Source organism: Muntiacus reevesi, chromosome 3 (genome assembly GCF_963930625.1).
Source record: "Muntiacus reevesi chromosome 3, mMunRee1.1, whole genome shotgun sequence".
In the NCBI taxonomy this organism is placed as follows: domain Eukaryota; kingdom Metazoa; phylum Chordata; class Mammalia; order Artiodactyla; family Cervidae; genus Muntiacus; species Muntiacus reevesi.
In genome coordinates this window covers 98,526,366-98,553,938 of record NC_089251.1, presented here as the reverse complement: position 1 = coordinate 98,553,938, position 27,573 = coordinate 98,526,366, and the positions used below count along the sequence as shown (strand labels likewise).

The 27,573-nt window shown below is 52.0% G+C and overlaps 1 protein-coding gene across 1 annotated transcript in view; it reads right to left on the bottom strand.

Annotated features, from left to right (window-relative positions):
* FAM178B (family with sequence similarity 178 member B) overlaps window positions 1–27,573 on the bottom strand; it is a 94,591-nt gene that overhangs the window by 51,185 nt on the left and 15,833 nt on the right. The window contains exons 5-7 of the mRNA XM_065928870.1: window positions 25,908–26,013; window positions 22,527–22,611; window positions 1,452–1,566 (exon numbers count right to left, since the gene is read on the bottom strand). Coding sequence (XP_065784942.1) covers window positions 1,452–1,566; window positions 22,527–22,611; window positions 25,908–26,013 — 306 coding nt within the window. The remainder of the gene's footprint in view (window positions 1–1,451; window positions 1,567–22,526; window positions 22,612–25,907; window positions 26,014–27,573) is intronic.

The following is a 27,573-nucleotide window of genomic DNA, read 5'->3' as shown; positions in this document are numbered from 1 at the left end:
GGAGGGAGGGGGCTCAGCCTGTCCAGGGTCCTAAACACTAGCGCATGCATGTGTGCTAAGTTACTTCAGCAGTGTCCGACTCTCTGCAACCCTATGGACTGCAGCCCGCCAGGCTCCTCTGTCCATGAGATTCTCCAGGCAGAAATAGAATACTGGAGTGGGTTGCCATGCCCTCCTCCAGAGGATCTTCCTGACCCAGGGATCGAACTAGCATCTCCTATGTCTCCTACATTGACAGGTGGGTTCTTCACCACTAGCATCACCTGGGAAGCCCCCTAAACAGTCAAGTCTCAAACCTACTGCTCAGAGAAGTCTCAACAAAAAGCCTGGATGGCGCTATAACGGATGCCTTTACAACCCAGATCTAGTCCGCCATCCATCCAACAAGAGTCATTTATGTATTGTACCAGTTAGCGTCACTGTCCCACCCACCCCGAACCCAGTGCACAACGGGGGCTCCAACACCACAAAATGGGGCATTGTAGACTTTCCACGTAAAACTGTGCCCGGCTGGCCATGAGCTGATATTAGGTAATCAGGAGGGGCTTGGAGACAGACCAAAGGGACTGGGACACGTCTTGGAAGAGGAGGGGCAGCAAGAGCTGTGAGTCAGGAAGGGGCAGGAGCAAATGCCAGCCGCCAGGGCAGTAAGACCTGGCTGTGCCTGGTTCTTCCCATTGCTGCCCTGAGCTGTGAGCACGGGGACTCACACGCCGATCACCTGTGGTATGACGCACTGTGGCCCCTCAGACTCTGTGCTTCCCTCTTTGGGCTGGAGTCTGCAGTCACCAGTCTGGTGACTTTTTAACTTAAAAAAAATGCACATAATTTCCAAAAACTATCAGAAGAAATCTCTCCTTTCTCTAACTAGTAAAATGCTCACTGAGCCCCGGCTATCACCAACAACGACGTCAATGGAGCGCTGTTCAGTGACCGGCCAGGTGTACTACATTTACGGAAGAGGAAATACTTTAGTGTTCCCAGGCAAGCATATGTGGGCTTCCCAGGGGGCGCAGTGGTAAAGAATCCCCCTGCCAGTGCAACAGACACGGTTTGGTCCCTGGGTTGGGAAGATCCCTGGAGAAGGAAATGGCAGCCCACATCAGTACTCTTGCCTGGAGTATCCCATGGACAGAGGAGCCTGGTGGGCTACAGTCCATGGGGTCACAAAAGAGTAGGACATGACTGAGCATCAGGCGCATGAATGTACTCAGTTGGCTGATAAGTTCATTCAGGTTTTTCTGTAAGATGTAACACAAAAACCCTAATGTTTTGCCCAACCCAGTTTAGAAGAGTCTGCTTTTTGGGTTACATATATACATTTTTTTTTTACATTTTTCCTGAGGTGTAATTGGTACTGCACAAGTTTAATGGACACGATTCGATAGGTTTGAACTGCTTTCAGTGGCCATGGCCATGTGAGAAAGGGTACCACAGTGGGGAGTACTCACCTCCCAGCGTGCTGTGTGGGCCCCAGGGGCTGCAGAGCAGGGCTGTGGGCTCCGAGGCTGTGGAACGTGGCCGAGATCTCTTGCAGTGAGGGGCACCACAGGCTCGTGTCCCCACCTGTCAGAGCAGAGAAGGCGGGGGTCGGGGGGCAGAACAGGGCGGGCGCGCTCCTGGGCGGCACAGGAGTTTCCTGGAGGGTGAAGCCTTCAGTGGTTGCAGACACTCGCGGGTGCTCTGGGAACCTGGACACTCATTCTCCCGTCTACAGGCTATGGCCACCTTGACGTGTGGGCCTGGGGAGGACAGGCCCTCACCAGCTCCATCAGCTGCCCTGAGCTCAGCCAGGTGCTGAGCCCCCAACCAGAGGTCTCCAAACCACAAGAGAGGAGACACGAGGCTCCCCAGCCCTGCACTCTCCACCACCGAGGCCCAAGTCCAGCTTGGCACCTACTACGGACTCTCAGTAGCATCCTGAGGGCAATGTCTGGGCGTTGCCGGGTGCACTGATCCTGCCGGAGGGCCTCCCCACAGTCCTGGAGGTGTTTTCTCAGCAAACTCGAGCTTTGAGGACCATTCTTTCTTAACAGGACAGGAGCGATCATCTGACCTCTTCAAAAAAGGGGAAAACCTTACGACTGGAGGGTCTTTCCTCCTTCAACTTAAGGATATTTTCCAAACTAGGAGAATAGAGAAGCAAAAGATGGAGTCTGTTTCCTGGCCCCCGCACTGGCCCCTCGCTCTCCCTCCTCCACATGATCTTATTTGCAGATCTGCTCGCCGCTTGTCTGTGTCTCCCCGTTAGAATGTACATTCCGCGAGGACAGGGGCCAGGTCCCTGCCATTCCTCCCTGCAGACTCAGGGTGGCTGGCGTGTGGAGGAAGCGGGATGGATGGAGGGATGGATAGACGATGGAGTGAATGACTGCATCCTACATAAACCTGACCAAGGGGCAGACGACTAAGAGGGAAACTGGTGACAAGTCACAGGACAGGCTGGCAGTGTTTGAGAACACCAACGAAGGGTCTGATGGAGGGTGAGCTGCAGGAATCTAGAACCAAGAGCAGCACCAGCTTGAACCTTCACCATTGTGGAGGGCGAGCCTCCCCTCCCATGGGCACCCCTTGATGGACCCCACCATTTGTAGGAACCATGCCAGCTGCCAAAGACTAAAAGGTGACCCAGGAGACCCCTTGACCTCAGGGAGCTTGTGGTCTAGGAGGCGGAGAAGCCAGGTGGATACATCAATACAACAGAGTATGTTGCCGTAAAACCCAGAGCTGGTGAAAGGTGGGGAACCCGCTCAGGCGAGAGAGACTTAACTGGGGGCTGGGGCAGGGGGCAGACAGCAGAGGCAGTAAGAAACAAAGCCCATGCCTGGCCAAGGGACGGAAGTGGCAGAGAGCGTGAAAGAGCATGGCGTGTCTAGCCAGAAACAGGGCACTGAGGCGTCTTGGCCACCGTCCTGTGTGGCGGCCCGCTGAGGGTCTGGGTCCCAGCCAGGGACGTGTCTTCGGGGATGGTGGCATTGAGTGTCTCTCTCTGGAAACGTATATCGGTTGAGGCTCACCCAATAGGTAATGAGACTCTGGGAGGAGGAAAAACGTTCTTGTTTTTTTTCCTCTTGGGCAACTTAACAAGTCAGAGAATGGTAATAATACCCCTAGCTTGAGTCGCAATCAAGCTGTGAAGAATGAAGGCTGCAAGACACAATGAGAGAGGGCTGTGTGCCCAAGCAGAGCCCGAGCCGGGGCAGTGGGTGGGAGGGGGCTGTGTGGGAGGCCGGGGACCTTGCCAGGGACGGGAGGGCCCCGCTGCAGGGGACTCGGCCGAGGGCGCGGCCCCAGGGAGGCCCGGCTGGGCGGCGGCGTCCTGCCCCTGCGGCCTCCTGCCCCTGCGGCCTCCAAGCCCCTGCCCATGGTGGCCCCCGCAGGTGCCTCTGCTCCTCTAAAGCCCTTGACAGCATCGCAGACCCCGCTGGCCTGGGGCCCAGTCAGGCCTCACCCCTTTCTGTGTGCCTGTCCAGCCATTTACTGCACAGCCCCACTCCCCCAGGGCTGAGGGGCCAGGAGAAGTTCCAGAGAAAGGGGTCTGGGTGGCCCCAGGATAAACCAGTCCCCGTCAAACTGACAGCCCGGGAAGCTGGTTAAGTGACAACAGGCCCCCAGGAGCCCGTAATTAACGCTGCCTGTAAGTAGGCCAGGCACTCAGCTTCTCCCGAGCACTGTGCGTCCCCAGTGAGGGTTTTCTGGAGAGCTGACACAGAAGAAAAGTCTCAAGAACTCGGTTTCTGTACGCCCACGGCGCGGTCATCTGAGGTGATCCCCCGGGGGAGCACCGGGGCCCTGGGCTGATTCCAATGCCAGCCCCAACAGCCAGCGCATCTGGGCTCGGTTGAGAGGCTGAGTCTGAAAGCTCTCCTGAGACGGAGCGGAGGCTTGGGGAGGTGGGGGGGCGGGGGCGGGGAAAAGAGGCACAGGCCAGAAATAAGAGCAACTTTTCCATCTGCGCCTCAGAAGCCTCTTGACTTCAGGTAGCCACTCTTCTTCTGGCTCCGTTAGTGCACCCCCTCCTCACACCCGCCAGGTCCCACCCGGGGCCTAAGGGGAGCAGGGTCTGCAGACATCTGTCCTTGTTCATGCCCACCCTGCCCCCAAATCAAGCTGCTAATGCGCACTCTGGGTGTTGCCATGGGGAGACCCAAGTGACATCATCTGATGGGGTCCCGATTTTTGGACACGGAGACCCCACAGGACCACAGGGCCACAGCTCCCCATCAGCCTTAAATGGGAGTGCTGATTCCCAAAGAAACGTGAGCTACTGACCCATCACACACCCGAGCATGGGGCTCATGACATATTTTTTTTATTGTTGTTTAGTCACTAAGTCATGTCTGACTCTGCAACCCCATGGACTGCAGCCTGCCAGCCTCTTCTATGAGATTCTCCAGGCAAGAATACCGGAGTGGGCTGCCCTTTCCTCCTCCAGGGGATCTTCCCCACCCGGGGACTGAAACTGCACCTCCTGCACTGCAGGTGGATTCTTTACCGATGAAACACCAGGGAAAGGGAGGCTTAAAACCTTACTGTTTTTCATCCTCCCAACTCGGATTACTTAACTTCCTTCAGCACTTTTGTATTTAAACTTGCTCTGTATCACGGGTTTTAGCCAATCAGCTCTAGCCTTCATCACATAAAATTGTTATTCAGAGGACTTCCCTGGCGGTCCAGTGTCTAAGACTCCGAGCTCCCCATGCAGCGGGCCCAGGTTCAGTCCCTGGTCAGGGAACTGTTGCATCCCACATGTTGCAACTATGAGTTCATGTATGGCAACTAAAGATCCTGCATGCAGCAAGGAAGACCAAAGATCCCAGGAGCCACAACTAAGACTCAGTGCAGCTAAAAAAAAAAAAGTTATTTAGTCAACAAACAGTAAGAGAACAGAGGTGACTGAAGTTCTGGTCTCATGGAGCTGAAGGTTTGGTGAGGAAACAGACCATGTGGTGGAAGCTAACCACGCTGTACCAGGAGATGTAAATGGCGTGTAAGGAAGGGGAGGGGGTCAGCGTGGTGCAGAGTGATGTAACGGTCGGGAGGAAGAGCGCTGCAGAAGCCTGGGTCTAGCCAGGAGCCTGTGGTGCTGGAGCTGGTGCCAGGCCCAGGGGTGGGTCAGGATTAGGGCGAGGTGGGGACGGGGAGACATGGGAGGGGAGGGGACGGGCCTGTCCCCTGGGTTCCAGGGCAAAGGGGATGTTATCAGAGCAATCTGCCACATACATGGTAGAAACACAAAATCCCATCAAGTCCACATTCCAAAAACACGAGCATTTCATTGCCCTCAGGGCTCACCCCAGAGGACCACACCCCAGGGCCTCGAGGAACGCACCCTGACCCAGGCCACTCACTGCTGCCGTTCCGGCTCTCACACCTGTCTCCCCTCCAGACCTGCTCTGCTCTGGTCTCCTTCCTGCTCCTCCTCAGCTCTGCAACCCTCACTGCCAGCCCCGTCACTCTCCCTCTTCTCACTGCGACCCTGGGGCTCAGGCCATCTCCCCCCACAGCCTCCCTGCACGTAACACAGCCTGTACCCCCTCCACACACACACACCCCCATCCATCCACTCGCCACACACTGCACACACACACACCACTCACTCACACCCCACCACACACACACACCCCCATCCATCCACTCGCCACACACTGCACACGCACACACCACTCACTCACACCCCACCACACACACACACACCACTCACAAACCCACCACACACACACTCCCCCATCCATCCACTCAGCACACACTGCACACACACACAACACTCATACACACCCCACCACACACACACACCCCCATCCATCCACTCAGCACACATTGCACACACACACACCACTCACTCACACCCCACCACACACACACACACCACTCACACACCCCCACCACACACACACGCCCCCATCCATCCACTCGCCACACACTGCACACGCACACACCACTCACACACACCCCACCACACACACACACCCCCATCCATCCACTCACCACACACTGCACACGCACACACCACTCACACTCCATCACACACACACACACCACTCACACCCCCCCCACCACACACACATGCCCCCATCCATCCACTCAGCACACACTGCACACACACACCACTCACACACACCCCACCACACACACCCCCATCCATCCATTTGCCACACACTGCACACGCACACACCACTCACACACCCCCCACCACACACACACGCCCCCATCCATCCACTCAGCACACACTGCACACACACACCACTCACACACACCCCACCACACACACCCCCATCCATCCACTTGCCACACACTGCACACGCACATACCACTCACACACACCCCACCACACACACACGCCCCCATCCATCCACTCAGCACACACTGCACACGCACACACCACTTACTCACACCCCATCACACACACACACACCACTCACACACACGCCCCCATCCATCCACTCGCCACACACTGCACACGCACACACCACTCACTCACACCCCATCATACACACACACACCACTCACAAACCCCCCACCACACACACACGCCCCCATCCATCCACTTGCCACACACTGCACACACACACCACTCACACATCCCCCTACCACACACACACCCATCCACTCAGCACACACTGCACACACACACCACTCACACACACCCCCACCACACAAAGACACACCCATCCACTCAGCACACACTACTCACACACCCCCCACCACACACACCCCCATTCATCCACTCACCACACACTGCACACACACACCACTCACACACCCCCCACCACACACACACACCCCCATCCATCCACTCAGCACAAACTACTCACGCACATCCCCACCACACACACACACACACCCATCCATCCACTCAGCACACACTGCACACACACACCACTCACTCACACCCCCACCACACACATACACCCATCCATCCACTCACCACACCACTCACACATCTCCACACACATGTATGCAAACCACTTATTCACACACACATCCCACAACACACACACACACACACAGGGCTCATACATCCCCACACACATGTATACCCATCTGTTCACGTATCACACATACACACCACACCACTCACATATCCCCACACACATGTATACCCATCTGTTCACGTATCACACATACACACCGCCCACACATACCACACCACTCACACATCTCCACACACATACCACTTATTCACACACACACAGGGGCTCAATCAGCTCCTGGTCCATTGATCCATAAGCTGAGGGTGTGTGTGGGGCACGTGAGGCTGTCCCCAGGCCACCTCTCCTCCCTGCTACCCTCTGTAACTCACACCAGTGTCGCCGTCTTGTAACACTACTGAGAGCCTTCCAGGCCCATGTGTAGGACAGACCTGCTCTGTGCCAAACCACTGAACCCCTGGTATCTGCTAGAATTAGGTTCAGCTGCAAGTAACAAAGAGCTCCAAAACAAAACAAAAAACCCACCTGGGCTTAACAAAACTGGAGTTTCATTTCTTTCTGGTGTAAGAGAAGCTTGGAGGTGGGTGGGCCACAGTGTGCAGGGACTGACTGATGTGTGGGATCTTCAATGACTTTGCGGCTCTGTTGTACTCCACAGGTGCCTCTTCTCGGGACCACCTGGTGGCCCAGGATGGCTGCCAGAGGCCAGCCATTGCATCTCACCTCCAGGCAACCACTTCCTCCCTTCGCCACTTCAGTATGCATCCCTGCGCTGTCTGTGAGGATGCCAGGCCCCCTCAGTGTGAGTCAGGAAGGCAGCTGCAAACTGCCCTCTTAAGTTTCAAAAGCAAGAATTTGAGACAGATTCAGACTCAAACAAAGAGCTTCCCAGTAACACCCCTGAACGCAAGGCCGACCAGTTCTCTCCACCTTTGGATTCCTGAACCTGCTATTTTGGGAATGGTCCTGAGGTCTACAATGAAATGAAGAAGACCCCAAATGCTCGTGAGTATGTGGAGCAACAGGAACTCTCAGTCACTCATGACGGAAGCGCAAGATGGTATGACCGATTCGGAGGACAGCCTGACAAGCTTCTTACAAAACGAAACATGCTCTTACCAGACCGCTCAGCAACCACACTGCTTGCTATTTATCCAGATGAACTCAGAAACTGCACATGAATAAAGCTGCAGCTTTATTCATAACTGTCAAAAGCTATGACACACCAAAGCCACCAAAATGTCCTTCAATAGACGAATAAACTACATCCAGACAATGGAAACCCACTGAGCAATAAGCAATCAAGCCATGAAAAGATGGAAAAACGTCCAATGGACATTGGTACGAGAAAGAAGCCAGTCTGAAAAGGCTACATGCTGTATGATTCCAACTATATGATATTCTGCAAAAGGCAAACTATAGAGATGGTAAAAAGATCAGGGGTTACCAGGGGTAGGGAGGGAGGGAGGAGCACAGAGGATTTTTAGATAGAAACTAATCTATCTGATGGGTCTTCCCCAGTGGTGCTAGTGGTAAAGAATCCACCTGCCAACGCAGGAGACATGGGCTTGATCCCTGGGACAGGATGATCCCCTGGAAGAGGATATGGCAGCCCACTCTAGTATTCTTGCCTGGAGAATTCCAGGGACAGAGGATCCTGGTGGGCTGGAGCACATAAGGTTGCACAGAGTCAGACATGACTGAAGCACGCACCCTGTGCGGCAGAGACGTGGCAGGATGGACACACGCCATACGCTGTGCGGCAGAGTGCAGACCTCAGTTCACACCGTGAGCTTCCATTCATAATAATGGCTCAGCAGAGACGTCCCTGGTGGTCCAGGGCTAAGACTCCATGCTCCCAATGCAAGCAGATTCTTCACCATCTGAGCCACCAGGGAAGCCTACTGCGCCAAATAAATAAATAAAATTTTTTAAGTTCTCTCATTTATTAAAAAAAAACAATGGATCAGTAATAGATCAAATTATACTGCACTAATGCAAGATGTTACTAAAAGAAACTGGGGTGGGGGAATAGAGGGAAACTCTGTAGTTTCCCATCAATTTTTCTGTAAGCCTAAAACTACTCTTAGGGCTTCCCAGGTGGCTCAGTGGTAAAGAATCTGCCTGCAAGGCAGGAAATGTGGGTTTGATCCCTGGGTCAGGAAGATCTCCTGAAGGAGGGCATGGCAACCCACTCCAGTACTCTTGTCTGGAAAATCCCATGGACAGAGGAGCCTGGCGGGCTATAGTCCATGGGACTGCAAAAGAGCTGGATGTGACTTAGCAACTGAACAACAGCTACTCTAAAAAAATAAACAACACAAAGAGCTCTAAGAAAACAAAACCAAGAGAGGAAAAGATCTCCCCACACAGCACCTTGAGCAGTAGAGCCCTATGGTCTGAGGGACGGCGGTGTGTTCTGGATTGGGGCCCCACTGGGAACCTAATACAGTGCTTCCCGGACTTGTCTCCCGACAAGTCCCTAGAATCAGGGAGCAGCTTCAAAAGTTGCTGCCTGTGTCCCACCCCCAGTGACTGTGGTTTAATTAGCATGGGTGTGGCTTGGGCAGTAGAATTTTTAAGAATTCCCAAGTGATTCTAATATCAGCCAAGTTCAGGAACCACTGAGCTAAGAAGAGCCGTGGCACCGTGGGGCGCATCCTCACCTGCTCTGGCAGATAGTGTGGGTGGGGTAGGGGAGGAATCAAGGGAAGGAAGCCCCAGCTCCACATCACACCCAGGGCTTCCATCTTTGCACCCAAGCCAGCTGCCTGTGGCATCATCTAGGGAGGTTTTAAGGTACCTGCGGCCCAGGCTGCATCCAGACCAGTATTGGAGGACCGGACCTCAGCCCCATACTTAGTAAAGCTCAGGCATAGCTAAGAACTGCAGCAGCCAGAATCAACCTGGAAGATGCTGGCTGAGTGAGGGCAGAGCACATGTGCAATGCGGCCCCCATGGGGCCAGCGGACCCGGTGTCCCGACGCTGGAGGGGCAGACAGGCAGCCTCTTCAACCACTGACCGCATGGGATGGGAGAAGCTGGTGGGAGGGGATGCAGATGTCCGCTGTGGGCAACACACATGGTCCCTGAGACGCATCCACCCATTCAATGGGTCTAGTCCATGTCCAGCTGTGTGCTCGGCTCTCGGACCTGCCAGGAACACAAGCGAAGGCTAAAACAAAAACAAGCGGAGACGTGGTCCCTGAGCTCTGGGGCTCACAGCTCATTGGGAGAGATGACATGAATCAAACAATCCGCGCATCAGCTATAAGCAGGGCCACGAAGGCTGGGAAAGGAGCGTGAGAGCAGAGGAGAGGCGGTGGGGGCGGGGGCAGCACAGACCACCCTAAAGAGGCAATGTCAGCAGGCAGCATCAGAGAGGAGGGGTGGAAAATGCAGAAGCCACGGAACTGCTGGGAGGTGGGAAGGGAGATCTGGGCAGAGAAACCGACACGTGCAAAGGCCCTGTAGCAGGAGGACAAATGGGGAGAGAGAAGGGCAGTGAGGCTGGAGCACAGGCGGTGAGACACAGAAAAAGATAAAATGAGCTGGATCGGGGGTCAGGCTAACCACACAGGAGACTGTGCACTTCATACGAAGACTGTGAAGCTCAGTCTTTCTAGCCCCCTGAAAGTGAAAGTGTTAGTCACTCAGTCGAGTCTGACTCTTTGTGACCCCATGGACTGTAGCTCGCCAGGCTCCCCTGTCCATGGAGTCCTCCAGATAAGAATACTGGCGTGAGGTGCCATTTCCTTCTCCAGGGGATCCTCCTGACTCAGGGATCAAACCTGGGTCTCCCACATTGTGGGAAGATTCTTTACCATCCGGGCCCCCAGGAAGCCCCTTTAAGTCCCCTGACTACCTGTAAAATGGGAAAATGACAGGATCTACTTGTTGGATGGCTGTGGTGACTGAATGATAGGCAGAGCCCAGGGTTCAGGGGCTAGCATGAGCTCTCTAGAAAAGTCAGCTCTTATTCTTAATGAAATCACATTTATCATCACAGCAGACAATAATATGTTTCAAAAACGAGGCTCAGTTATGAAGCTGAATTACTGTTATTGCTGCATTCCAACTGGGGACTCTGGAGGGGCTGTGCTGAGCCAATGACAGTTTCAAGGGAGCCGGGGAGTAGGGGGTGGGTCTCCTGGGTGGTCCTCAAAGTGTCTTCCTGCCCATTTGGGTCTACATGACACTCGTGCGGCATCATCAGGGTCAGGATGGAGATTGAGTGCAGCTGGCCCACAGAACTGGGTCCCTAGGGCCTTCCCTGGTGGGCCAGTGGTTAAGACTTCACCTTCGAATACAGGGAGGTGTGGGTTCAGTCCCTGGTTGGTGAGTTAAGATGACACATGCCTCCTGGCTAAAAAAACAAATCCTAAAACAGAAGCACTATTGTAGCAAATTGAATAAAACTTAAAAAAAAAATAATCCACATTAAAAAAAAGTCTTTAAGAAAGAACTGGCTCCTGGCCTGTCTCTCTGGGCCTGGGGACAGGGGCAGCTGCCCTGAGAAGTTCAGGAGTAAACGGCACCCACATACCAACACAGAGTGGGCCCTGGACCCCGTACAGAAGTGCTCCCTGCCTGTGTGTGACCCACAAGCAACAAGGCTGTGGGAGACCCAAGGGGCAGCTGTCCGCAGCTGTCCGGGCCTCCACTCAGCTCCAGGAGGCTCTGAATGGACTGCTTCCCCTGCCCCCCGCCAGCCCCGCACCGGGAGACCACCCGGCCCACTGTGGTAGGTGGAGCAGGTGAAGTGGGAACAACTCATAAGGCAGCGAAGAGCAGACAGTGTCAACCGGATCTAGAGAACGAGAAGTTTTTGATTGCTTAAAAACCATGTGAGAAAACAGAAAAAAGAAAAACAAAACCCAGCCATCTGAGAATAGGGTGAGAGATAAATGGCCAAAATAAAACACTACAGAAATTAAGGGGAAGTACAGAGAGTATTTAGAACATTCGTGCTGCTTAGCTCCTTCGGTTTATCTAATGATTGCTGATTCATAAAGAAATACATTAAAAATGTATTTATTTTGGTTGTGCTGCACGGCATGTGGGATCTTAGTTCCTCACCACGAACTGAACGCCTGCATTGGCAGCTCGGAGTCTCAACCACTGGATGGCCAGGGAACTTCCTATATTTGGTTTTGATACTAGCTATCATTCTGAAAGCCCACTGTATACCAGGTGCTTCACATATGCTTCACTTATTGTTTAGTCACTAAGTTGTATCCGACTCTTTGCGACCCCATGGACTGCAGCACGCCAGGCTTCCCTGTCCTTTACTATCTCCTGGAATTTGCTCAAATTCATGTTCATTAAGTTGGTGATGCCATCCAGCCATCTCATCCTCTGTCGTCCCCTTCTCCTCCTACCTTTAATCTTTCCCAGCATCAGGACCTTTTCCAATGAGTTGGCTCTTTGCATCAGGTGGCCAAAGTATTGGAGCTTCAGCTTTAGCTTCAGCTCTTCCAGTAAATACTCAGGGCTGACTTCCTTTAGGAGTGACTGCTTTCATCTCCTTGCGGTCCAAGGGTCCCTCAAGTGTCTTCTCCAGCACCACACCGCTAACACTGAGAAGAACGCTCAGTGCTCAGCGCCTGCCCCTCAGGTGAGAACCTGGTACCTGACTGCCGAACTCCACCTGGGTCCTAAGGCAGCCCGGACCTGCTGCATGGTTTTCCCCACCCAAAGCCCAAAGAAGGATATACAAAGGGGAGCCCAAAGAAGATATACAGATGGCAACCGAGGCAATGCAAAGATCATCATGCTATAGGGAAATGCAAATTAAACTGCAATGAGCTACCACTACATACCTCTTAAAAAGACTGACTGAACCCAGTGGTGGGGAAGACGTGGAGCAACTGGAGCACGGTTGGGGGGGAACTGTACGACAACTTTAGAGAAAAATAGGGCAGCACTGTCTTAACAGCTTAAACACACATCGACCATATGACCCAGCCTATTCACGCAGAGATGTTTACCCTAAGGGTCCACACACAGACTTAGGTAAGAACATTTCTATCGACTTTATTTTAATAGCTCCCAAACTGAAAGCCTGGAGAAGGCACTGGCACCCCACTCCAGTGTTCTTGCCTGGAGAATCCCAGGGACGGCGGAGCCTGGTGGGCTGCCGCACAACTGAAGCGACCCAGCAGCTGCAGCAAACTGAAAGCAACCAGCATGTCCAACGAGCGGTGCCTAGATGAACACGCTGTGGGACTGCCCCACAAAGGAGCACCACAAAGCTGGCGAGTGGAACCAACTACTGATACACACAACGGTGCTGGTGAACTTCAAAGTAACGGAAAGAAGCAAGATAAAATAACCAGTACCTACTGCATGGTCCCACTTATACAAAACTATGGAAAATGCCTGGAGAATCCCATGGACAGAGGAGCCTGGCGGGCTATGGTCCATGGGTCGCAGAGAGTCGGACACGACGGAAGCGACTTAGCACGCGTGCACGCGTAAGAAATGCAAGCTAATCTGGAGTGACAGAAAGTAGATTGATAGTTTCCCAGGTATAAAAGGGGAGAGGGATGGATTAATGACAAAGAGGCACCACAAAGCTTGAGAGCCCGGGACAACGGACATTATTATTTTGATCGTGGTCAGAGTTTTATGGGTCTATGTTTGTGCTTTGTTTGTAAGTGGTGCATGCTGAATGCATACAGGTTAAGGTATGTAAATTATGCCTCAACAAAACTGTCTTTTAAAAGATGAGTTAAAACGTAAATATAAGTGTTGATGTTTTCTTTTCACACCCGGGGTGGGGGTTGTTTCATCTCCCTCCACTCTGGAGAGGACCCTGTCTGGCTCCTTCTCATACCCAGGGCGGGGGATGGCTGTTTCACCTCCCTCCACTCTGGAGAAGACCCTGCCTGACTTGTGCCGTGTGACCTGTGGCCTCTCCTGACATCCGGGAGACAATGGGGAAACTCTTACAAGAGTAACTCTCCACGGGAGGCAACTGCAGATAAATGTCAAAGTGACAGAAGAAAGATGGTGTAAATAAACCCGTAAATACAAGAACACACACTAAGTGGATTGTGCATTAATTCCGCTCCTGAAAATCATTACAAGAAGCTGTTGATTATGAGGAGAAGAGAGGGCTGTGGGGAATGGGTGGAGAGCTGGCGTTCGCTTTTCAAATACCTTTCTCTTGTCCTATTTGAATGTTCTGCGCTTGATGTGTAGAGCACTTCTGAGAAAATAAAAACAGGTTTCGTGGCTACTGAGATTATTGGTCATCTTTTGGCATTCTTCTTTTTTTTTTTTTAATCATTTATTTAGCTGAACTGGATCTTAGTTACAGCACTCGGAGTCTTCTGATCTTCATCGAGGCATTTGAAATCTTTAGTGGTGGCATGTGAACTCTTAGTTGGGGCATGTGGGATCTAGTTACTCGACCAGGGATTGAACCCAGGGCTCCCTGAATTGGGAGTGCTGCGGAGTCTTAGCCGCTGGACCACCAGGGAAGTCCCTGTTATTTTTCTTATAAGAAGTAATCCTATAGATATTTTCTGGGAGGCAAGAAGGAAGGAGGGTTGAAAAGGAGGAAGGAGAGAGGATGCAATGACAGAAAAGAAAGTCACCCACAAAATGGGGCACGTCCAAGAGAGCCCCAAACTTGCAGTGACTACGATCCTGGAGCTCTGGGGACAAAGGGAAAACGCATGAAGATCAAGGGAGGCAGGACAAAGCTTCCGAAGACACTGCCCATGAAAACAAAACAAGTTTGTTCTGAAAGCTAAATGTCACACCCACTTCAAAAAATATCCAGAGAATGTCCCAGCCAGGGTCGCTTTATCTTGGTATATTCTCTCCCTCCTACACAGCTATCACAGAAGCTGGCAGGGAATGGAATGAGTAGGTCAGAACGAACCACACTGTCTTGAAAACTAATGGGAAAGAAACTACACGTGGTTTACTTCTTGTCCAGGGTTTTGATCTCACTGACAGAGCTCCTCTTCTCCAGGCACTGCTGCCTACTCAGTGTGATTTGCCCTGGGTTACTGGCCAGTGCTACATGGGCACGACTGAAGCGTGTTTGTTAAAGACACATGAGGTCATTTCTCACCAAGCAATTAGTTGCACAAGAACATGTTTGCTTTCAAAATCAAACTTTGCCATTAAAAAAAAACAAACTATTAGTGTTAATAAACGAGTTCAGCAAGGTTGCAGGATATAAGGTCATTACAGAAATACTCTGTTGTATTTCTACACACCAGCAAGGAATGATCTGAAAAGAAAATGAAGAAAAAAGTCCCACTTATGATAATATCAAAAAGAAGAAAATAGTAGGTATAAATTTAACAAAAAAGTGCAAGACTTGTATACCAAAAACTACAACACAATCTTAAAAAGAAATGAAAAAAGATCTAAAGAAATGGAGAGATAGCCCATGTTCATAGACTCAATATTATTAAGATGGTAGTAACTCTCAGTCATTTATAGATTCAACACAATCACTATGGAAAACCCAGCTGTCATTTTTGGCAGAGGTTGATTAGCCAATCCTAAAATTAATACAGAAATACAAGTGACCCAGAATAGCTAAAATGATTTTGAAAAGAGTGAAACTGGAGAACTCACACTTCCCAATTTCAAAATTGACTACAAGCTATGAAGGAGGAGAAGGGGACGACAGAAGATGAAGTAGTTGGATGGCATCACCTACTCAACGGACATGAGTTTGAGCAAGCTCCAGGAGTTGGTGATGGACAGGGAAGCCTGGCATGCTGCAGTCCATGGGGTCACAAAGAGTCAGACATGACTGAGCAATTGAACTGATGATAATCAAGAATTTGTGGCACTCGCATTAGGACTAGAACTCTCAATTCTATGTATGTATCGATGGACTAGAACTGAGAGTCCAGAAATAGACTCACATATCCATGGTCAACTGATTTACTGATTTTCTTTTTCTTTTTTTTTTTTTTTTGATTTACTGATTTTCAACAAGGGTGCCCAGATAACTCACTGTGGGAAAGCACAGCCTTTCAATAAATGATCCTGGGACAAGAGCATCTCCACATGAAAAAGACTGAAGCTGGACCCCTATCTCACACTGTATACAAAAATCAACTCAAAATGGATCAAAGGCCTAAACAGAAAGGCTACAGCTACAGAATTCTCAGAGTAAAACATAAGAGGACACCTTCATGTGTCCTTAGACAAAGCAATGGTATCTTGTTTGACATCAAAAGCACAGGTAACAATAGAAAACAGAGCTAAATTAGATTTTACCAAAATCAAAAACTTTTGTGCATCAAAGGCCACCACCAAGACAGTAAAAAGATAACCCACAAGATGGGAGAAAATATTTGCAAATCACGTATCTTGTAAGTGAAAGTGAAAGTTGCTGTCATGTCTGACTCTGCAATGCTATGGACTATACAGTCCATGGAATTCTCCAGGCCAGAATTCTGGAGAGGGTTGCCTTTCCCTCTCCAGGGGATCTTCCCAACCCAGGGATCGAACCCAATTCTCCTGCATTGCAGGCAGATTCCTTACCAGCTGAGCCACTGGGGAAGCCCAAGAATACTGGAGTGGGTAGCCTATCTCTTCTCCAGTGGATCTTCCCAACCCAGGAACTGAACCCAGGTCTCCCACATTGCAGGAGTATTCTTTTACCAGCTGAGCTACCAGGGGGGGTCTAGTATCCAGCGTATATAAAGAACTCCTGCAACTCAACAGAAAAATGCAAACAATCCAATCAAAAAACGAATGAAGCATCTGAATAGACACCTCCTCTAAGAAGATACACAAATGGGCAATAAGTATAAGAACAGGTGGCTACGTCCTTAGTCATCAGAGAAATGCAAGGCCAAACCACAATGAGATATCACTTCAAGCCCACTAGTATGACGCCTATCAAGAGATGGACAATAACAGATGTCGGCAAGGATGTGAAGAAATTGGAACCCTCATACATTGCTGGTGGGAAAGTAAAATGATGCAGCCCCTTAGGAAAATGGTTTTGCAGTCCTTCAAAAAGTTAAACAGAGTCACCCTATTACCCATCAATTCCACTATTAAGCATATACCGGGGAGAACTAAAAACATATGTCCCCAAACACTTGTGTGGGAATGTTCATGTGTGCTTAGTCGCTCAGGCGTGTCTGACCCTCTGCAACCCCATGGACTGTAGCCTGCCAGGCTCCTCTGTCCACGGGATTTTTCAGGCAAGAATACTGGAGTGGGTTGCCATTTCCTCCTTCAGGGGATCTTCCCGACCCAGGGATCTAAATGCATCTCCTGTGTCTCCTGCATTGCAGGCAGATTCTTTACCCGTCACAGTAGCATTATTCACAGTGGCCTCAAAGTGGAAATACCCCAATAGTCCATCAACTGATGAATGGATAAAATGCGGTATATCCATAAAATGGAATATTATTCATCCGTCAAAGGAATAAAGTACTACTACATGCTACAACATGCATGAACCTTGAAAACAACATGCCAAGTAAAAGAAGCAGGCACAAAAGGTCTCATATTATATCATTTCATGTATAAGAACTGTCTGGAATAAGCAAGCCCATTGGGACGGAACACATATTTGGGGTTGCCAGGGGAGTGGGACGGGACTGCTGATGTAAGAGGCTTCTTCCGGGGGGTGATGAAAACGTTCTGGAATTAGACAGTGGTGGTAGCTGAACAGCTCCGAATCATACTGAATCATACACTTTAAAAGGGTGAATTATATGGCACATGAATTGTATCTAAATAACAACAATGGCAACAACCATCTGTCCTGGTCTTGCCAAATGTTAATAAAGCTTCAAGATGCCTGCAACGGCCCCCACCGTCCTCCAAGAGATGGCCCCAAACGTCCAGTCTTTTCTCCTACTCGGCCCACTCTCCCCACTTCCTCGTCTTCATGCCTGCTGCTCCCAGCTTGCCCTGCATCTCTCCACAGCCAGGGCTATGCCCAGGGCTGCAAATAGTAGAACTATGTTCCACCTTCAGTCGAATATAGTCTGCAGATGGGCTCACAGTGGGGGTTATCTGGGTTTCATCTTTTAACTGAATTTGTAACCAGCAGGAGACTGCACATACACATGCGTGTTCTGGCTACAAGAGATTCTGTTGGCTGTCAATCTAGGTGCCAGGCTTCCCTTCGTCCCTAGAAAGGGAACTCTGGTTTCACCTTGTGTCTGCTCAGGGAAAGTGGGTCCACCCCCCAGCAGAGGAACCATGTCATGCCATTTATCTTTGTAGATAATGGCTAAGGGTGGCTACTGGAGCTCTGAGTCACAGCAACAGCAACAGGCTCTGGCTGTATTAGCAGAAAACAGTTTTATTATATGTCAGAAACTAACTGACCTTAAAGTTCATGAAGCTTAAGCTCCAGGCACCTCACCTACATGGCCCTGTGAGTGTTCTAGGTTAGGCAGGGAACCCGAGCTGCAGTCAGCAGGTGAACATGAACAGTTCTGAAAAGTATCCTATAAAGAGATTGAGCGCAAAAGGCCCTGAGACTCCCAGGATTTAGTTATTTATCCAGTACAATTTCTTGACTCATTCCCAGTAAACACTCACTTCCATATTTAATTTTCCATGTAATGAATTAGATGCTTCAGCTGTCAGAATTGCAGACAAAGATTTTAAAGCAGCTGTTAGAAGTATGCTCAAGGTGGTAAATGAAAATACGCTTATATTGAGTGAACAAATAAGCAATCCCAGTAAAGAAACAGAAACTATTAAAAAAGAAACAATAAAGAACTAAATGGAAATCCCAAAACTAAAAATCCAAATATTTGCAAGGAGGTTGGAAAAAAATGAATCTGCTGTACTCTACTCTGGAGGTGCAGGATTCATGAGGTTGAAAATTCTTCAGACCTAGTCCATGTTCAAAGGGTACCAGTAGTTAGAAAACAGGAAAAGGGTCCTCTAAAGCCTGTGATCCAGTTCTGTGTAATGAAACAAAATGGAAAGGATGTCCTGACAAAAAGAGAGAAAAAGTACAAGAAGCAATGACCTCTTATCACCCTGTCCTTTCTGCCTTGAATACTGCTGTCTTGTGAGAACATGATGATGCTTGGAGCAAAGCAGTCATTTTGCAACTTTGACAGGGAGTAGTGGGAAGCGGGACACAAGCTAAGCCAGAGCCCTGAGAGCATAAATCTGTTGAACATACTATGGAACAACCTGTGTCTGGATTTCCTGTCATGTGAGATGATAAACTGCTCTTAACTGGACACCTGTTACTTAGTCTGAGCACATCCCAACTAAGACACAGCTTCTCTTGAAAATGGAGAGATGTGGCAACATGGTTCCTGCCAGCCTCTTTAGAGAGGGCAGGAGCTCTCTAGTTACTGGTCTCACTTGGTCCCCACTGCAACAAAGTTTGCAATCCCTGCCCTACACATCTGTTCAGAGATGGATCGATCAACTGCTCCCTCTTCTACAAAGCACTTCCTGATTCCCACCTCCTCCACCCCAACCCCATCCAGCTAGAAGTAATTTCCCCACAGTTCAATCTCTCCCTCCTTTCTGTCTCCTATTGTAATTGGACATTTAATCCCCTCCCACTTGACTGTCAGCCCTCTGAGGGCAGGAACCATGCCTTATTCATCCCTGTATCTCCTGCTCTCTGGTGAAGTCCCTGAATATATACGGGAAGCACTCAAGGTCTGTTTGCTGAATAAATGAATAAACACTCCTACCACTAAGAATGTCGGTGTTCCAGAATATCCCACTCTCCAAGTTCATCAGGTGATGTGTGTTGCTTCTCAATCTAGGAAGACGATTCCCACCTTATTCCAACGCTCTAGCGAATTCTGGGCTCTCAGCCCTCAGCCCTAGTCACCTGGGGCACACCTAGGACAGTCACCTCTGAAGCCTGGATCCCAGCTCCTGCCAGAGGCCCGGACTTGTCCCTTACTCAGGAAGCATGCGGGGATGAAGGCAATTGAATAAGACCTCTCCCAGGATAATCTGGGGAGAACTTCTGGTCAACCACAAAGTCCAGGAAAAAACAGAAATTTACACACATACAAATCCCCTCTGCTTTACAAGAGAAAGGCTAGGCAACTTGAAAGCTCACATCCCCACCACAGACCCAAAGACCCCGGAGGGCAGCACCCCCACAGGGGACAAGGACACTCAGCGCCCCTCAAGGTGCTGACAGCTCTGAGAAGCACAGCTTCCTTTTGTATCGAGCCTGGGTCTAACTTAACCATACGAATGCTGCCTGAACTGGCAGCTGATTTTCAGTTCCAGCTCTTGGTCGATTCTCTCCTGGCACCTGACTCTTGACTCTGTAATTGGCCTTTTGTTTCTCAAAATTATGTAAAAAACAGGTAACATAAAAATTACCATCTTAGGCATTCTCAAGTGCACAGTTCAGTAGTGTTAAGTACATTCACATTGTTCTGCAAACTTCATCACTACCCATTTGCAGAACTTTCTCATCCTCCCAAACTGAAATTCCATACCCAGGAAACACTAACCCTTCCATTCTCCCTCCCCCAGGCCCTGGCAACCACTATTCTATCGTCTGTCTCTATGAATTTGACTACTCTAGGTACTTCACATCAGAGAAATTCTACAATATTTGTTCTTTTGTGTGTGACTGGTTTATTTCACTTAGCATAATGTCCTCCAGGCTCATCCATGTCGCAGCATGTGAGAGAATCTCCTTCCTTTTTAAGACTGATTAATACTCTGCTGCATGTATAGGCCACATTTTGCTTATCCATGCATGTGGACGTTTGGGATTTGGGTCACTTCCTTCGCTGGGCTGTAGTGAGTAATGCTGCTGTGAACGTGCATGTGTGTGTGCATGCTTAGTCACCTCAGTCGTGTCCGATTCTTTGCAACCCCAAGGACTGTAGCCCACCAGGCCCAAGGGATTCTCCAGGCAAGAATACTGGAGTAAGTTGCCATGCCCTCCTCCAGGGGATCTTCTTGACCCAGGGTTCAAACCTGTGTCTCTTCTGTCTCTGGCATCAGCAGGTGGGTTCTTTACCACTAGCGCCACCTGGAGAGTTCGCCGCTGTGAACACAGTCGGGGGTGGGGGGGTGGCGGGGCTACTGATATCTACTCCAGTTCCTGTTTTCAGTTTTTTTGTGAATCAGACCTTTGCCCAAATCAATCAAGATCTTGACCTTGGGCATGGCATTCTGGGGGTCAATCTTTATTCCAAGGGGAGGGAAAAAGACATCCCCCACCCCACCCCTACACCTGATGCCAGGAGAGCTGCTCTGCAGTGGAGGGGGCCCTCCAAGCTGAGCTGAGACTGGGACCGAGAAAGCCAACTTGGCCCCACCCCCTCCCGACAAGAGCGAATCAGGGACAATGTGGTCAAGCAACGGAGAGGAATGGGACGCCCCCTCTGCCTCCGTGTCTCTGAGGGGACACATACCACTGTGAGGAGGAGAAAGAGTGGGACAAGGGAGGCCTCTGTTCCCTAAAAGGGCAGGCCAGCCGCAGAGGCGGCCCCAGGGGCGCAAAAGGGCAGCCGGGACTGCAGGGGCAGAGGTTATGTAAAGGCAGAGGAAGCTGAGACTGGCGCTATTCAGAGGACCTCAGTGAGAGGGGTCCCAGGAGTGGGGGTGGGGCGTGGGGGAGGGGGGAGCCGGAGGAGTCTGGAATGCTCTCATCTGACAGATGGCCCCCAGCTCAGCCAACTTCTCCAGGAGAGGAGGCAGAGGCAGAAATCCAAGGGGCTGGTGGCCGCTGGGGGTGGGGTGGGGTGGGGTGGGGGGTGGTTAACGGCATGTCGTGGGTCTATAACCTCGGCCTTCAGAGCTCACTGCTCCCGTGTTTTAGTGGGAGTGTGGGTGGACTGCAGCTAGTGGGCAAGGGCGCAGTCTGGACACCTGTGGGTCGCTCCCTCTGTCTGTCGTAAGCAACTTTCAATAGGTTACATGATATTTTTTGGTGCCAAACTGTCTAGGTTCAGGCACCAAATGATGACAGGCTGGGAAAGGTGCAGTCACTAAAGAGGAAATTAATTGCGTCTGCGCAACTCTGAACATCTTAGAAGTATAAAAACGACGAAGTGTACACCTTACACGTCAGGACCGAGGTACAGACTCAAGGCTCTCCCCCTAGCCCCGTCCAAACTTCGGGGCTCCGCCAATGCCCTGGGAACTGAGGAGGGCTGCTGCTGGGGGCTCAACTTCAGGAACCTCCCCCACCTTGGTGACTCCAACTCAGAGAGCTTCCCTGATTCGATGCAGAGGCTCCTGCAACCCTCCCAAGCAAACTGGCGCTCTCAGTAAGAAACTGGAGGCCAGCTGTCCCCATAAATCCAGAGAACCCCCCTTCCAGACTGTTCTGGGATCCTAAGGTTGTGAAGTCAGCCTGGACTTGGCCCCTGTGACGTGATTCTGAGGCCAGATAAGGTGGCAGGAAGCCTGTTGGCTCAGCTTTTTCCCAATGCTGGAGCCAGAGCCCGAGCAGGCCTGCTGTCTACATGTCCCCCAGTGATGCAACACTCCCACCAGCACCTGCCTGTGGGCTGGACTAGGGGCGGAGTCGGGGTGGGCACTGAGTGCTGAGCACTGGGTGGGGCTGCCAGCTTGGGCGCCCAGAGTGCAAGCTACCACCCTGCACTTCCGTCAGGTACTAACCGGACTGACGAAAGAGCCCGTCCAGGCTGAGGTCCCACAGGAGACCAAAGGCTCTTGAAGAAGTTTCTGGAGGCCATGTCAGCAGCTAAAAGGAAAAAAAAAAAAACAAATTAGTTGGGTCATCACTATGGAGTAACAGTAGTAAATCTTTATTACACCATATTAAACAAGTCCCATTTAATCCTCACAAATGCACCTGATAGAAGGATGCTGTCATTACTGCCACTTTGCAGATGATGAAACTAAGCTCAGAGAGCAAAAGCGACTGTCCCAGGGTCACAGCAAGTAAGGAGCAAAGCCAGGATCCAACCCCAGGTCTAGGTGACCTGACAGCTCCTGCTCCAGCCACCTCCCTGCGTGGGAGTCTTGTTCCTTTTGCCGCTCACTCCCTGAGGCCCCGATCATGCCCCTCAGGGTAGGCAACCGTGTAGGGAAGAGAAAGAGCTCAGAAGCATTAACTACAGTAAGCTGGACAAGGTCAAGTTGGCTCACACGGCTTCCAGGTCAGCGCCTTATCTCACAGGCATGGATGACCTCTGACTCTGCAGAGATCTTTCAGGACCAGGGCTCCCATCCTCAAGGGCTGGGAGGTACTGCTGGCAGAGGGCCCTGAGCTGAGTCTAAGGAGAGTCCCTCACTCAAATCATTCAAGGTCACACACCACCCCCGCGCCCCCCGCCAGAGCCGTCTTCCTGATAACCGCCAACTCAGGGGCTCCAAGGCGAGGACCCTTGCCTCAACTGGAACAACTCTAAAGAGTAATCCCCATTCCAGGGCCGTTGCCCCACTGCCCAGGACCAGCCGTGACCTCCCTTGCATTAGTTTTGCTCCTCGGCTTCCCTCTCTGCCCCCACCTGCTGCCTCCTTCAGGCAAAACTGTCTGCTTCCACGAGATCTAAGACACCAGAAATCTGGCTCCCGCTTCCTCTCCTAACTTCTTCATAGCTAAACACATGATCACTCCCCAACAAGAACATGAATTCAGCGACAGCGTATGCTTCCAGGCTTTGGCCTCCAAGGCTCACCTGGGAAGTCCACTCTAGAACTCCGAAGACGAGCTTACATAATTGGTGAGCACTAATGCTGAAGCCTAAGCTTCCCACGTGGCTCAGTCGGGAAAGAATCCACCTGCAGTGCAGGAGACCCGGGTTCAATTCCTGGGTTGGGAAGGTTCCCCTAGAGGATGGCACTCCAGTGTTCTTGCCTGGAGAATCCCATGGACAGACGAGCTTGGTGGGCTACAGTCCATAGGGGTGGAAAGAGTCGGACACAACTGAAGTGACTGAGCATGCATGCAAGGCTGAAGCCTACTCCCCCAGTGTCCACTGTTCACCCCGCCAAAGCCCCAGGAGTAGGGAGGCTGGCAGGCAGCAGGAACTGGTTCCCACGGGGACTCAGGATGACCCTTCCGGAGATGTAGTTGAGGGAACAGGGTTGGAGACGTCTAACCCCCAACCCTTGTCTCTAGCATTAATCCCAGGTATGTGTGTGGGCCCCCAGCAGCCCTATGGCCCTGCTCCCTTAGCTGCCTTTGCTTGGGGGTGGTCCCTTAACCCCTCATAGGTCAATTAGACTCTTCTTCCTGAGGGTTTATTTGGGCAGAGAGAGAAGCTGAAGTCTGTCCTAGGGTTCTGACCTGTCTTCAGTGTGATTCCAGGTCCTGTGAGGTCCAGCACTATCCCTGACCTTGGATCCCACGAACCACCCCTGCAGCTTCACAGGAGGCCCCCAGCACCTTCGGGGATACCCCATGGATTTGTGCTTCTCTGGAGTCCTCCCCAACAGCGTGAAGCACAGGAGCCATGTCTACCTGGGATGTGTGTGCATGTCAATCACTCAGTCGTGTCCGACTCTTTGTGATCCTATGGACTGTAGCCCGCCAGGTTCCTCTGCCCATGGGGAAGTTCCAAGCGGCAAGAGAACCTAAACCTCGGAAGTGAAGCATCAGAGCCCATCCTAAGGCCTGCAGGGTGGTCACGTGAGGGGCATATGTCAGCGCCCTGCTCCTTCTTTCCTTCCAGAGACAGAGATGTTGGGTGGGGTCTCCCAGAGAAGACGTCCCCAAGGCTAGGTGCACCCTTTGCATGGATCCGACTTCAGCTTTTGTTTCTCTTTCCTGAGGATGGAGAGCCTGACCTCTGGGTTGACACCATTCCTTCCCGATGGCGTTCAGGCCCTGGGCAGAGCAGGGGGCCACGGGATTTCCCCACTCGACCTTCACGCGGGACTGCTGAGCCCAGCTTACGGAGGGAGAGATGGAGACACGGAGCCGCTATTAAATGACGGCCCACGTCACACAGTACCGGGTGGAGAAGCAGGGCTGGGGGTCCTCGGCTGCTGCACCCCTCCCCCCACAGGCAACAGCGGCTGGGGCAGGGACCAGGCCGGGCTCGGGCACGCCTCCATGCCGTGCCAGGGTCACACAAGGACCCTCTGTGGCCGGCATCGCAGACTGGCTCCGTGTCTGTCGTGTGCTGTGCGAGGACAGAGAAGCCGCACGGACGGGACAGGGGCGAGTGACCACTGTGTCCCCTGTGTCACCCGGGGCCTGGGGCAGCGGCGGGGGGGGGGGGGGGGGGGGCAGTGGGGAAGCACACCAGCGGGAAGGAGAGAGAGCTGGAGGGCTGTTTCTGGAAGGCAGCCAGTCTGCTGAGGCCGAGGAGTCCCAAGAACGATCCGCCCCGCATGGCGGCTCTAATTTACAGCTGGGGTCCAGGCTCCAACTGGCAGGAATGAGACCAGCTGGAGCTTGGGACCTGCTGTCCCCGGCAGAGATGGTCCGGAGTGGGGGCCAAGGCCTCATCCCCGTGCCCTGCGTTCAGATCCCAGCAGCTGGTGCCGAGGCTTTCCCTGCTGTCCGCTCCTCACTGTCTTTCTCCATGTGGAGGTTCTGAGCCTAGGGCAGAAAGCATGTTCCCCCAGGGCAAAATGTTCTGGCAGTGACCAGAAAGGAAGGGAGGGGAAGACAGAGCAGCTGTTCCAGACTTTTCCAGCGGACCCACAACTCCACAGCGAGCACCCCAGCTCCAAATCCAGGAGGGCCCTCACACCTGCAATGTCGCTGCCCGTGGGACGAGGGCCCAGACCTGGGACCTGAACAGCCTGCACACAATGGGAGCACCTGGTGAGTGGGAATCAGAGAGGCAACACCCTGCAAGGCACACACTCTGGGGGGTCCCGGTGTGAGGCTACAGGCCGGGGCCTGCACCTTCCTGACTCCTTCATCACAAGTCTCCCTCCTTCCTCCAGCCTCAGCGAGGACCAACCCAGCAGCCCCCAAGGGCAGGAGGAGGATGGGGGCCCAGCCCCGCCGGCCAGCGGCCCTTCCCTCGGTGTTGGGCCGACTCATTCCCGCCACCTAGCGGCAGTTGCGGTCCTCACCTGAAACAGCCACCGGAGCAGGGGCATGGGGTGGTCGCCCTCGGGCAGGTAGATGCTGCTCAGGAGGCCCTGGCGCAGGAAGGTGAGCTGCCGGGCCGGTGAGGAGCTGCGGGGGCAGAAGGACAGAGGGGGAGGTCAGGGAGGCGACCCTCCTCTGTGACCCTCTCAGTGAGGCTGAGCGGGGGCGTCCGGATTTCAGCTTCCCCGGGACCAGAAGCGGTCACCGCTCTGGACAAAGACACTCAGTGCAGGCAGCTGCTGGAACAGAAAACAACCCACAGCATCATTCAGAATCATCTGCTGTCCACGAACACATCTCATAATGTCGTTTGCTTTTTTTTTTTTTTTCGGCCTTGCCCTGCCAGGCTTGCAGCATCTTCACTTCCCCGCCAGGGCTAGAACCCGGGTGCCTGGCAGTGGAAGTGCTGAGTCTGGACCACTGGAGTGCCAGAGAAATCCCCTCTCAGTGTTTTACACAGAGGACTTGGGAGCACAGTTTGTTTTTCCAGCATGATGGAGGGGGAAACTGAGGTGCTGACCAGTTTTGAGAAGAGTCTGGGTTGTGATGAAGAGCATGCCCAGGCGCCTCGCCTCAGCCCGGCTGCAGCCGGGGGACAGGATTACCCACCAGGCGGCGTGGGGCCGGCGTCTGGGTCTGGTTACACAGAGCATGTCTGCCCCATCTTGTGTTTTTCCAAAACAAAGGGGACACCTGAGAAGACGGGAAAAGAACAGACGGGGGCCCAGGATGGGGAAATCTGGGGAAGGAAATAACTGAGGGTGGCAGAGGAGTCTGGGGAAACCATGCGAACAGCAAGGGTCCTGACGGGGCAGGGGGACCCCCCGTGCTTCTGGGGCGACGACTGCTGGGCCACGACTCGGCCATGGCGAGCTGTCAGGCCTCACCCTTCTGCCCTGAGCTGCTGGCGTGGGGAGGAGCCCTGCTTTGAGCTCACTGTCATCCTAGGAGATCATCTGGACCCATGGGACCCTAGATCCCTGGACAACGAGGAGTTGATATATTTCGTGTGATTTCAGGGCTTCTGGTGGGAGGTGCTGGACTTCACCCCTGTCCTGTGCTCCTGGCATTCTGGGGAAGTTGGGTTTGGGGTAGGATTCTCCCTGGAGAACAGAGAAGACTGGCATGCTGAAGTCCATGGAGTCACAGAGTCCGACACGACTTAGTGACTGAAAAACAGCAACCTAATACTCTCTCTGAGTCTGGTGAACGCCTCTTTGCTCTCTTTCCAGATAATGTCCTAAAGGCAACTAATAAGGATTCCAGATAAATGAAACCGTTAACTTCATGTCCATTCTGCTAACAACCAAATCCAGGCAAAGAACATTTCGGATGGCATTTGAAGTCATGACTCTAGATAGAAATTTCTTCGGTCAGCCCACCCTCCTCCTCCTCCTTTTTAAAAAGGACATCATATTTTAATCTGCCAGGAACAGAATGCTCCAAAACAAAGATGCTCCTCCAAGCCAAGTTGCTGTCTCTTTGAGCATATCCAGGCAATTTACAAATTGTGTACTTTTTCTCCACCCCCCGCCACCAAATCATTTAAGTTCAGAGGAGAAAGCAGCTTTGTTCCTGTTTGTGAAGCTGACCGTTCTAAAACAGACCTTTATTTGTACATACAAACACGTGTGTACCCCAGGGCTG